The sequence below is a fragment of the Ascaphus truei genome, unplaced genomic scaffold (genome assembly GCF_040206685.1).
Source record: "Ascaphus truei isolate aAscTru1 unplaced genomic scaffold, aAscTru1.hap1 HAP1_SCAFFOLD_2318, whole genome shotgun sequence".
Lineage (NCBI taxonomy): Eukaryota > Metazoa > Chordata > Amphibia > Anura > Ascaphidae > Ascaphus > Ascaphus truei.
The window spans coordinates 5,787-19,512 of NW_027455236.1; the positions used below are offsets into that span (position 1 = coordinate 5,787).

Below are 13,726 nucleotides of genomic sequence, written 5' to 3' on the forward strand. Positions count from 1 at the left end.
CAACATTCTTGCTCTCTGCTGCCTCCCATCCTTCCTGCTCTGATGGTCGAAACTAAACGCCTACACCCACCACATCATGAATATATATTTATGCCAAAATGAGTGCTACTGACACTTTGGCCAAATGGTTTAAATAACCAAGTAATTACTATTATTATTGAAGTATTTAAACTTTATTCTTATTACCATATATGTTTTGTCAATTTGGTGTAGCATTGGGCACCCCTGTCTTTTGTTGTATACATTTGCCAAGCTCAGTAGCACTCATTTTGGCATTAATATATATTCATGATGTGGTGGGTGTAGGAGTTTGAGCTAGCTGGGAATGTGTGTTAATCAAAACCGGGACATTTTTAAAGAATGTGGGGCAGCCGGAACAGACCATAAAAAAATGGGACTGTCCCGGCTAAACCGGGACATCTGGTCACCCTAGGTATAAACAGTGGGAAAGTGTATTGTGGAAACAAAGAAGGCCCTGCTGAATACACAAGGTTTCATGTGTACATTAAAGGTCACTTATGTAGATTTGAAAAGAACCAACATTTAACTCCTCACATTGACTCAATCCTTCACTTTTTAAACTACTGCTCAGATTTCCTACGGTGATTGATGTAAAACATGAATGATTGGGTTCAGATGTGTGCTTACAAAACTACAATATACGTAAGAATGTATTCGTAAGAATTCAAAAAATGTCTCCGAGCTGAAGTGTAGCATATTTCTATAGAAGCTGGAAGCATTTATTTAAATTAGGGGATGGGGTGTTTTGTTCTGTTATATTGTAAAAAGAAAAACTATGCAGAAGAGGCCTACTGTGTAATTCTTCATGATCACCTTAACAGTCAGAGGAACATGAAGATACTGTACGGATATGTTGTTTCTTTGGGTAGGGATGAAAACATAAGTTCCAATTTTTCTTTTTGTATACATGGTTTTTATTTGATACAATTTTTAATTGAGAAGTCTGATGTTGTTTTTGCCCCAGTTTTGCAGCTAGAAAATGTTGATAATCGATTGCTTTTAGCTTTACATTGTACAACTAATCTCTTTCCCATTGGCCTGAGCCTGTTTAGAATTTTTTGGTTTGCTTTTAATTTAGAATGTGTTTGTGATGGTTGTTCATGCACTCAACTCAGGCTCCTTCACTCTGGCATAATGTCTCTTAGAAATTAAAAACAGAGCAAATGCTGCACATCAAAAAAATTCAAAAAAAATTATGCTACTAATAACGGTGTTTCTGGTTTAATGGACAGCCTGGCAATAATCCAGAGTGAATACAAAGTAAAGTAGATGAATCGGAGCACTACGGGTTTTCTTCATGCATATGTTATTGGGCCAAATAGAAACACAACGTTTTGGCCTGTAGCTGGCCTTTATCAAGTGAACGTGGCATCTTAGGAATTTAAACCTCTTTCCAAGCAATGATCTCCTGAGGTCTACAAAATATAAGTTTTTTTTTTTTTTTTTAACATGGGTCAATGGCTTCTGTTCTTTTATGAAACCATGGTGTCAGAGTAATCGCAGAATCCAAACTGCTCATATTTGTTTAGCAAGTATAACACAACCACTGAATGGTATTTTAGAAGTTCACCAGACATTCTTTATAAGCTTTAAAATATTCTTATAAGTTTTTTTGTCTCATTATTATCAAAGTAGTGCAGAGTTCTAGTAGCTCTATTGGTCTTACTGAAGTGTTGTACACCACAACTGAAAATGAGACTTCTGTGATTTTAAAGAGGCACTCCAAACCATTTTTCTTCACTTTTTTCATTGTTTTAATACAGGAATGAAGCAGGTAGTCTCTGGAGCAGAACTCCATTCATTTCAGATCCAGGGACCCCCTGCTTCCGGAGGTTCTTGCCTCCGTATGGGGTAACAGTAGCCACTCCAAGGTTCACTATATGGCTGCTTTTCAAAGGTCCTGCGGGCCAATAGGAAGCCGTGATATCACCCAGTGCAGCTTCCTATTGGCCCATGTGACGAGGACGCTGAAAACTGCAACAAACTGCAGGAGATACCGGCACCCCCTTCGAAGGTACGTATCTCTGGAATCAGGGGGTCCCTGGAACTGAAATTAATGCGGTTCGGTTCTGTAGATCCCCTGCTTCAAACTGTATTAAAAATGAAAGGGGGAAAAAAACGGCTTGGATTGCTCCTTTAAAAGTTTGTTTACCATCATTACGTTTGTTGAACTTTCCTGTATGTTTATTAAAATGTTTTATAATCTGTGACAAACCTGTACCTAACTAAGTAAATGCCAGATGAATCGTGACTGTCTCTATCAGGCGTTTTTGATGTTGTGATAAATAACTGACGATTACTGTAGACAATTCATATGATTTTAATTTTCTCCTGTGATTCTACAATTGAGAAATTGGAAAAATATGTTTTTGCAATCTGCCATTAGCTAAACGTTGAGCTGCCAACTCTATACATTTTTATAATGCAAAACTTCTACTTCAGGGCAAAGTTTGTAAGCAATATAGTTTTGTCATTTTTCTGTTCAGATTATGCAAATCCACTTGGGGTCACTGTTCTATATATAACAAGAGACACCCGCATGGATTTTCTTTTCGAAATCTCTACATGCGTTTGGATGAAGGAAGTCTCACCTTTAATGCTAATTCCCACGAGGTAAGATTAGTGCCGGAAAAAAAAATATTTTATAAAAGAAAATGTAATATATGGTGATATTTTGTTGTTTAGACCATGAAACCTAAGTAAATATGAGAACATGTATATACTGTAGTAAACCGAAATAATAATTTGGCATATTTTACCTCCATATTATCTTGTAACAACTATATTCTGATTGCATTCCATGCAAGATAATAGAAGTCTTCCACATGAAAAAAAAAAAAACCAGTGGCAACAATATATGTTTATATTAAGTCCTCCTCGATTCAAAAATGTGGCAAAAATGGCTCGTTCACTCCCTAGCTGTGTTATGGTACCCTGCTGCTCTGTTGCTGGCTTCTAATGTTTTGCCATACAGGTATTTATTTATTTATAAAATGTTTTACCAGGAAGTAATACATTGAGAGTTACCTCTCGTTTTCAAGTATGTCCTGGGCATAGTTAATATAACAAATAATACATGGTTACAAATACAGTTACATAAATGAACACGGTATACATTATATACAATACATTGCATGCACAGTTAGAGAAGATGTATATTATAGGCTTATGTAACAGTTACAGACCAGATTAGAGACAGCTTTAGTTTTGAAAGAACTTAAACTGGTGGTGGATGTGAGTCTCTGGTAGGTTGTTCCAGTTTTGGGGTGCACGGTAAGAGAAGGAGGAGCGACCAGATACTTTGTTGAGCCTTGGGACCATGAACAGTCTTTTGGAGTCAGATCGCAGATGATAAGTGCTGCATGTGGTAGGGATGAGGAGCTTGTTCAGATAGATGGGTAGCTTGCCCAGAAAGTATTTGAAGGCAAGACAGGAAAGGTGAACTTTGCGCCTAGACTTGAGTGATGACCAATCTAGTTCTTTGAGCATTTCGCAGTGATGTGTGTTGTAGTTGCATTGGAGAACGAAACGACAAATTGAATTGTAGAGGGTGTCAAGTTTGCCAAGGTGGGTTTGGGTTGCCGAGCCATATACTATGTCTCCATAGTCGATAATTGGCATTAGCATGTGCTGTGCAATATGCTTTCTAACCAGCAGGCTTAGGGAGGATTTGTTCCTGTAAAGTACACCTAGATTGGCATAGGTTTTGGATGTCAAGGTATCAATGTGCATTCCGAATGTTAAGTGGGAGTCAAACCATATGCCCAGGTATTTAAAACTAGTAACAGGAGTTACGGTGGTGTTAGCGTTGGTTCTGATCTGGAGCTCAGTCACTGGAAACTTTAAAAATTTAGTCTTGGTCCCAAATACCATTGTTACAGTCTTGTCAGTGTTTAAAAACAGTTTGTTTTGGGAAATCCAGTTTTCGAGTCTCAAAAAGTCAGACTGAAGTATCTGTTCAAGGTCAGAGAGGCTATGGCTGTGTGCATATTGGATTGTGTCATCTGCATACATGTGTATTGAGGCTTCCTTACAAGCTGTGGGGAGATCATTGATGAACACTGAGAAGAGTAGGGGCCCCAGAACAAAGCCTTGCGGGACTCCACAGGTGATATCCTGGGGGTTGGATTTAGAGCCTGAGATGGACACATGTTGGGATCTACCTGATAGGTAGGACTGAAACCAGTTTAAAGCATGCTTCCCTATTCCAGAGCTCTGGAGTTTGTTAAGCAGAATAGCATGATCAACAGTATCAAAAGCCTTTGCAAAATCTAGGAATATTGCACCAGTGAGTTGACCCCGTTCCATTCCACACTGGATTTCATTGCAAACTTTTAGCAGGGTAGTTACCGTTGAGTGTTTGGGGCGAAAGCCTGATTGGAATTGGCTAGGGAAATTTGTCTTGTTATAGTATTCGCTTAATTGGGAGTGGACACATTTTTCCATGAGTTTGGATAGGATTGGGAGAAGGGAGATTGGCCTGTAGTTTGAGACAGTTTTTGTCCCCACTTTTGAAGATTGGGACAGCTCTGGCAGTTTTCCAGGTCTTAGGGATATGGCCTGCATACAGGATAGAGTTGACTATGGAAGCAATTGGTTTGGCAATTGCTGGGGCACTAAGTCTTAGGAACCTAGATTGTAGTAGGTCAGGTCCACATTGGCTGCTTAGTTTTAATTTGAGGAGCGCTTGTATAATCTCCTCTTCGGAGTAGTAGTCGTCCTCACTATCCAACGTTTCACTTTACAACGAATGGCATATCCAACGCTTTACAATGCAACCCTATGGGCTGTTTTTCGACGCTGGAATGCATTATCCAACGCTCACCGCCAGTGATTAACATGGCACTCATTTTACAACGGTTTCACTATCCAACGCTACTTCCCAAACGGATTCCGTTGGATAACCGAGGACTGCCTGTACTCAATATACCAACATTGCTCCCACACAGTATAAAGTATTACTTTTATTAATATTAGTGCATTACTCGCTGGTCCATTATATTCTGAAATATGTGACTACTATACCAATTGTCACTGCTTTTGTCATGTTTCTAAGGTCAAGATAAAAAAACTATAAACATTTCTATGTATAGCTTAGAAAGTCATATTTGTGATTTAGCGTTTTTCTTTTCTTTTTTTTTAAAGAGAAGGTCTTTAAAGATGCGTGTGTTGAGGCTATACATGATAAAGTTGTGAGACATACTATATTTGCAGTGATATGTGAAGTCCATATTTTATAGAGATGTTCAAAACTGCAACATTCCATTTTTATTGAAAAGTGAAAACCTACAAACCCGTAAGTCCAAAATGATTAGCTGATCTGTTTCACAATTTCAGTCCTACTTGCAGGAGAAAAACAATATTCTGCCTATCGTTTTAAGACTGCAGTTACTTAGATGACCAGCTCCAAAGCAATATCTTGCACTAATAGAAGTGTCCGCAGATTTACTTTGAAAGTCTCCAGAACACTGTGCATTTGAAATTCAGTGATGCCCTCCCATCAGCTGTCATTTCTGCTTTAACAATACAAACTCCATACCTCAACAGAGAATAAACACTGCATAGATTTAAACATGGCTTAGTATGTTGATTCCATTGGTTTCTTATTTAGTTCTGGAAAAAAGTTTCTAAAGCCCTATTCCTGCCTATGTCCCTAATGTATCAACTGCTCATGATCGTTTTTTTGTGTGTTTCCTACAGTAATTTCATTGGACATAAGAAGGCAGTTTTTCTTATGTCTATCTGTCCTTGAAGCTGCACACCAAGCAATATCCTACATGTGTGTTTTTATTTTTTACATATCAGTTCAGTACTATGAGAAAATACTTGTAGCGTTTAAAAAACAAATAAAAAAAACAATGGATGACATTTTGAATGTATTATATTGTAACAAGCATTTTTTATTTCTTTAGCAACCATTTACAAAGTCACATCCCCTTCCCCTTCTGAAACAAACTCTGGCATATCCCTTTTTCAGCCCTGCCCTCTCTCTAGCAGTGCACGAATTGTATCTAATGACTGCCTGGTCACATGATCTTCACCACAGAACTTTGCATCTTTGGTCCACTTCTGCGGCACTGACAGCCATTTAGTGAACCCCTGAGCCAAATCTTTGCAGAGCAATCACAGGAGAACAGATCGATCGGCAACTTAGCTAATTACTTATCATTGTGTGGATTGTATTGATGCACATGAACTGAATGTGATACATTTTTGAATATATATATTTTTTGTTTTAGGGAATTGAATACTTTATATCCAGGGGCATCCTAGATGATTCACCAAAAGAAATAGCGAAGTTTATCTTCTGTACCAGAACACTAAATTGGAAGAAACTGAGAATCTACCTTGATGAAAGGTAAACCTATGAGTGCGTGTATATACAGTATTTTCATTGTGCGCAGTTAATGCGTATATTTTTCTACGTGTAAGACATCATATTCTTTATTTCCATTCCTATTCAGTCCTGATATTATTATTATTATTATTATTATTATTATATAACCTATTATAATTTATTGTGGAATTTGTGCAGTTATCCAATATTCTGTTGTGACAATCATAACTTTAGTATTACTGTAACATTCTTTACTAATTTTGTAACATGTAAAAAAAAGCAGTGTTTATTTTCCATTATGAGAACATATTCTGTTGTAACTTTTCTTTTCTTTTTAAAAGGCGCGATATATTAGACGATCTTGTGACACTGCACAACTTCAGCAACCAGTTCTTACCAAATGCACTGAGAGAATTTTTCCGGCACATACATGCGCCAGAGGAACGCGGGGAGTACCTTGAAACGCTAATCACAAAATTCTCTCACCGATTTTGTGCTTGTAACCCTGCACTAGCACGAGACCTTGGCCTTAGTCCTGGTAAGAAGAAAGGAACTCGTATTAAATCAGTCAGAGACTTCCTAGTAAATGGATAATTAGACTAGTCAGATGCCTTCAGATCACCTTTCGTGTTATTAAATGTATTGTGGTAATTTATTGCAACATACAGTAGATGCTTACAGTGACAGTGCAACCTGTACTTGGCCAGAGGCAGAAGCTTGTGATTTCTTATTGTAAGACTTACATTTTTGCTTCTATTGGTAGAAGGCAAGCATTGGCTTCTCATGTATTTTAGTGCACATGTAGGTTACAGGTTTTAGGTACAGATAACACATTATATATATTTTCTTCGATTATAATATTTTCCTTTTACAATAAATATGATGTTATTATAAAGAACTGAATGTTATGCTTACTCCAAAGACTGCTTCTAGCATTTTCATCACTAGAACTGTGAACACATATTAGCGTTCTACAGTATGTAGTTCTGAGGATGCTGATCAGTTGAGCACAATTTTGTGAGATACTATATGGATGTCTTATACCGTTCCTTTTCATTGTGATAGAAACAAAAGAAGAAAGCTTTGGATTTAAGAGAAAGATAGAAGCTGACCGTTGATGAGGGACATTTGGCTCACCTAATCTGTCCAATTGACTATTAAAGAAACACATAGGAGTAGATTAATAAAAGTGCTGTATGCTATTGAAAACAGTCATTTTCACACAATCATGTGTATCGCGCTTTCCTGCATCTGCCTCATAAACTTTTCCTAATTTAAGACCGTTACTCAGCACTTCCATCATATCTATCTACCAAATCTAACAAATTGGTGTTTGTCCCACCAGTTTTGGTGGAAGGATATTCCATGCATGCACTATCGTTTCCGAAGAAGAAAAATAAATACTTCCTTACATCTTCTGTCAATTACTTTCAAACGTCAAACACATTCTCTCTGTTGTTTTTTCCTCTGTAACAGGCTTTCCTTATGTACAGTACCTTATTTACACCTTTGATGTATTTAACAAATCAATATTATTCTGTTTCTCCTTTCTCATCAACCTCTCCCATTGGGTGTTCATGTTGAACTGATTTTAGTATATTTTTAGAAGGGTTTAAATGTAAACACTGTGCCATTTTCTAATTGTAGTAGTCAGATTTGTGTTGTGTCCAACCAGAGGTGGGACTAGTCACCGTTGGACAATGATGCGAGTAATAAATAAAACAAATGGCCCCTCTACCTATGGCGCCCTACCAGTGGAATGTGTCCTTATGCGGAGGCGACAGAGGCAGCCCACCGGCTGCACATATGGGAGTTCCGCCACTCTGTCCAATGTATTGCCCCTACTTAATATGCCGTGACGCTGTTTTCCTATGCTGGAGAAGAGGTCCGCTCCATTTAAATAAATTTGACTAAAATCTTTTCAAGAAAAGGGAAGCTGCTTCACAGCATACCGGAATTTTTTTTATTATATTTGTTTGTTCGACTTCTTTGTCACTTTTGTACCACAATGCAACCCACAAGTCTTTGATTTTGTCCCAACTGATGTAATGACTGCGTCCATGAAAGGGAAGGCTATTGTTTAGAGTTATGATGATTGGAAAAAACTATTTGTGAGTCACTTACATATACAGTAATCGTTTATTTTTGTGCGAAGACTGCAAACTGCTGATTTTATACTAATATGTTTTTTTTCCCCCTTACAATTACATTCTTTTCACAAAGGGTAAATGAACATAAATTTGTGAAACTATTTTTACATACAGGTTTGCAGTGTTGAAATGTTTACTGTATTATTAAGCAATAAATATTTGTTCAAATCAATTATAGTTCTGCTGACATCAGGCTCCCCAGTCTCATTTAATGTACAGACCAAAGCAGTGAAATTGATGACAGTTTTTTCTCTCCATTGGGTATAATTTTTCCTCGGTAACATCCTGTGGGGAGCAGGGATAACACAAGTTAATTTTTAACGTAAAGTGAAAACATATGCATTGCAAAAGGTCAAATGTAATCAAGTTAGTTGGAAAATGGACCAGTATAGGTACAAGCAGTTTATGAAAGCCTGCATGGTGGATCATCTTCTGTCACTGTGCCAAATGTGGTAACCATTTATTTGTCTGTTTTTGGCCTATCCCCACCCAGATATGGGCAACAGAACCAAATAAGTTTAATATTGACTGCTTCATAAACCATAATGTTTCTGGTACAGCCATGGTAGACAAGTGATACTTGTTTAATGCACACAGCAAATTACAGCTGAAACTTGACTTTGGATGGCATCTAAAGAGATATTGCACTGTATATTGAAGCTTAATGTTGATGTGCATTTTTGTATTTGTCTTGCTTTCCACTTCATTTTCTGAATGTTGCATTTGACTCATTTACAGGCTTTTTATGTCTGTCCCCAAAATGTGGTTGTGGTTGTAAATGTTAACACCTTCTATAAATGTACATATTTTCAGTAAATATTTTTTTTAAATCAATAACGTAGCAATGAGAAGACAGATACTAAATGTATAGCTAGTGATTTAAATCACCAGCACAATCTGATGTAAAATATAACAAATTAAATAATTACTCGGCTTATTCCTTCCAGTACAGTCTTTTAACTTGTATAGCTGGAGCCATGTTATGAAAAAGACTGTATAATGGAGGTAATCAATTGGGTAAACAGAGATTTATAAACCACTTTTATATCTGAACCTCAAAAATATCCCTTTAAAACAAAAAACTACAAGTGAATATATATATATATATATATATATATATATATATATATATATATATATATGACAAATTTGTAGGTATTTGAATAACCATAATGCATTGTTTTGGCCATGGTTTCTATACATACAGTATTACTGTTTAAAATAAAACCTGCGTTGTCTGAGCATAATATTGATACATTGCTTCTCACCAACATGCTATTAATGTCAGGCTTTTTTTTTTCTTTTGTGTTTTGTTTAGATGCCGTGTATGTACTGTGCTATTCTTTGATACTGCTTTCAATCGACCTTGCCAGTCCACATGTGAAGAACAAAATGTCAAAGAGAGAGTTTATCAGAAATACACGGCGTGCTGCTCCGAACATTAGTGAAGATTTTGTAGGGCATCTTTATGATAATATTTACCTTGTTGGCCATGTTGCTGTTTAAAAGCACAATTTCTAGGTTCTTGTACGTACCAGTAGTGAACCACTACAGCTCCCCAAAGCATTGACCAAGTGGCAGATATTGGGGTTATGTTAGTGCTGGTCATTCTAACCTCTCTACAATCTAATTATGTGTCCTGTCCTTTCTTAGCAATCTACCATGGAAAATGAAGATTATTGCAGAATTATTTTTTTATTAATACATTTGTGTATCATGTCTTGCACATGACAGTGCCACTAGACTGACATAGCCATTTATGACTGTTAAACTGACATTACAATGTAGGCCTTTTTCAGGGTGTTGGCTCTAAACACTAAATTTGTTTAAAAGCATTTACCAATACATTATTTTTTAAATATTTTGCAATGTGTACATACTAAACTAAAGAGATTTATAATACTAATATAAAATATTAAATGTAAAGTATTTTAACTACTTTTTATGTGTTAAATGTTTTGTGAGTTTGTTGTATTTATTTTTAATGTGACTTAACAAAGAGGATTTCAAGTTCAGGATGCTACAATTCTTTCAACTAGTACGAAGATGTGCTACACCATGTGACACCTTCCATGCTGGAAGATGCCTTGTTGCCCCATACAAGTGAATGAGCCATAAAGGGTCATAATTACCAAGCAGTGTTACTCCATAACCCACCTTTCATGCCAGTAGATACGTTACATCCCTTTCAATTGTATGGGCCATATTCAGGAAGCCGTGCTGGAAGGTGTTGTATGTACTGGCACGGCATAGTAAATATGCTCCAATACATCTTTATTTCATTTTGTTGCAGTATAGTTTATGTGCTATTATTGTTAAACGTGCAGAACCTAAATCCATCACATCATATATATTGTATCCAAAAGAGTGCTACTAGGATTGTGACGTCATGTGTAGAACAAATGACAAATAGACAAAAGCCTATTGCTACATCTATCTTGACATGTTATATAGTTAAATACTTATCTATATGTCTTCCCATAAGCAAGGGTCCTATTAGTACTCTTTTTGACACAATATGTTTATGATATGGTGGATTTGGGTTCAGAGTTTACAGGGGCTGTGTGCGTTTGTTAATTTCAGTTGGTAAAACAACATGGAGGTTAGTGACTCCTCCTCCCTGTTTCCAAGCTCATTCTTCCCACCTTTTTAATTGCAGTTCTTGCTAAGTACCTGTGAAGGACCAGTCTATCAAATGCGAATTAAAATGAGTCATTTTCTAACAAAATAAGACATATGAAAGTATACATTTTAATCTTGAACGTATGTGATCCTGGGAATTGTCAATGACACTCCAAGTACTTTATTTGCTCCACTACTTTGAAGGGCTAATTGTCCCTTATTTATTTTGCATGCTTTATTTAAGTAATAATCTCCGAAGAACAGGGCATTACTGGCCAATAATGGCCTGGCTGGAAGAGTTGAAGGCCCGAGGCGAAGCTGAGGGACTTTAACCCAGCCAGGGGATTATTGGCCAGAAATGCCCTGTTCTGAGGGGATTATTACTATTATAGGCTAAATGTAGGCTTATTTAAAATAAAATAAAAGACACTTTTCTATAGATATATAAATCAAAAATACGCTGATGCACCCGTGTAGGAAAAAGATGTATTAAATAAGAGGGGGAAGGGGGAGAGGGGGTGGGGGAGGAGAGAGAGGGGGGGATTGAGACAGGTGGGGTGGAGGAGGAAAGAGGTGAGGGGTGGGGAGAGGTGAAGGGGAAGAGAGAAGGGGTGAGGGGGGAGGGGAGGTGGGGTGGGTGAAGGGGAGATGGTGAAGAGAAGTAGGGTGACGGTGATTTTAACTACATAATAAATACAAATTACTTTAGCACAAGCTATAGAAGTTGTGGAAGAAATATTACTTTGTTGCAACTAACAAAGTTACCAGTTGGTCTCACCAACTTCTGACAGGACTAGCAGCTGTGAGAGATGGAGAGAGATGTACACACCACCTCCTGATACCGGCTTTGTACCAGAAAAAGACTTGCAGTAATGGTTGCTATGAAATATCGCTGATCGTTTCGGTGTCTGAGCTTCCTCATTTAATTAATTTATTTATACTCCACGTGGAGATGCTTACAGAGCAAGGACCTCTTTCCATGAAGTAGGTCTGCCTTCTATGCAAAGTTGTCAGAACAAAGGATTAGCTGCCACCCAGCAATCTTTAGTCTTGAGATGATCATCAGTGTCCAGGTAATAAAATCACTTAAATCTTTACTTTGAAAAAAAAAAAACGTATAACAGTGATCATATCATATTCTTGTATTGTGTTACCTGTGGGTGTAGCACTGAAGTGTATACATTTATTAATATTGAACACAAATATTTCAGTTGCTGTACTGAACACCACGTATTTATTTTTGTTTAACAACATATTACTGTTTTGGCATCACATTGACATCAAAATGGCCAATTTTGGATCTTCAGGGAAAGAAAGCAACATATTATTTTCCTTTAATTTTAAACCTTACCTATTATGTTGCAAAATCTTAATTTAGTTGCCGACAGTTTTTCAAATAAAAATTATTGTAAAATGTTTGAGGGGCTTGTTCAAAAGTTTAGATTTGTCAAATGTATTATTATTTTTGTGCATTTTCATACACTGACTATACACTGGCAACAAAGTAGCGTTCTACATTTACTGTAATAAAAGCAATGTTAGCGATTTTATACCCTCGTATTTATTATGGTACTGACTTTTCAGACATACCTCCAATGTACCCATACACACAACAGAGGAAAGAATACAACAGAAATTATTATACTGTAGCAATATTAAAGAGGCAATCCAAGCAATGTGATTTTTTTTTTTTTAAGGATTGAAGCAGGGGTCTCCAGAGCTGAAACCCATTAATTTTTAGCTCTGGGGCCCCCTGCTTCTGGAGATACTTACAGTACATCTGTAGGGGGTGCCAGTAGCTGCTCTGGCTGGGGTTCTCGTGACGGGTTCAAAGCTCCCGCATCCTACGAGCAAATAGGAAGCTGTGACATAATCCCTTGCGACTTCCTTTTGACACGCGTGACCAGGACCTTTAAACAGCACCGAGATACCGGCAGCTCCTATGGAATGAAGTATCTCGGGAAGCATGGGGTCACCAGAGCTGATATTAATGGGCTCAGCTCCTGAGACTCCCGGCTTCAATCCTATTTAAAAAATAAAATTAGAAAAGTTTAGCACTTGGATTGCTCCTTTAAAGTATGTTTTGAAAAAATATCTAAAATGGCTGTCATCTTGAACAAGCTGCAAATATGTTTTCTTCGAGTGGTTTGTTGTTTAAAAATAAGTTTTGTGGGATTTGTCAAAAGCAAGTGCTACTTTTCTACATTTATCAGCATTTGGATGCTGGCCCTCCTTTTGAATAAATCATCCAATTCACAAAAATTATTAGTTAAGAATCATTTTTGTATGTTTTAAAGATTAATTTCAGAGCTGAAATATTAAAGTGACTATGCACAGCTTCTAGTGAAGTCGTATTTGCTCCCTTTATAATGTTCCTTTTCCTCACAAGTACAATTATACAGACAAAGGACAGGCACAGAGGATTTCCTGTGTCTCCCATGCGCACATTATGTTTTCATTTTGATTGAAGGGAGCATTTCAGAATTCGGGGGGGGGGGGGGATAAAAGGTACCCGTACAATCTGGGCATAACAGAGCGTTTACTTTCATCCATTTCCAACAAATTTAGCAACTGCACTGGAAGAGAAGGGAAAAAT

The 13,726-nt window shown here is 37.1% G+C and overlaps 1 protein-coding gene across 1 annotated transcript; it reads left to right on the top strand.

Moving 5' to 3' along the window:
• Positions 1 to 2,487: 2,487 nt before the first annotated feature.
• Positions 2,488 to 11,625, top strand: FBXO8 (F-box protein 8). The gene is made up of 4 exons (XM_075582379.1): positions 2,488 to 2,634; positions 6,261 to 6,379; positions 6,700 to 6,896; positions 9,827 to 11,625. Exons 1-4 carry the CDS (start codon positions 2,587 to 2,589, stop codon positions 10,012 to 10,014), a joined length of 552 nt encoding a protein of 183 aa, XP_075438494.1. The 5' UTR covers positions 2,488 to 2,586; the 3' UTR covers positions 10,015 to 11,625.
• Positions 11,626 to 13,726: the final 2,101 nt, after the last annotated feature.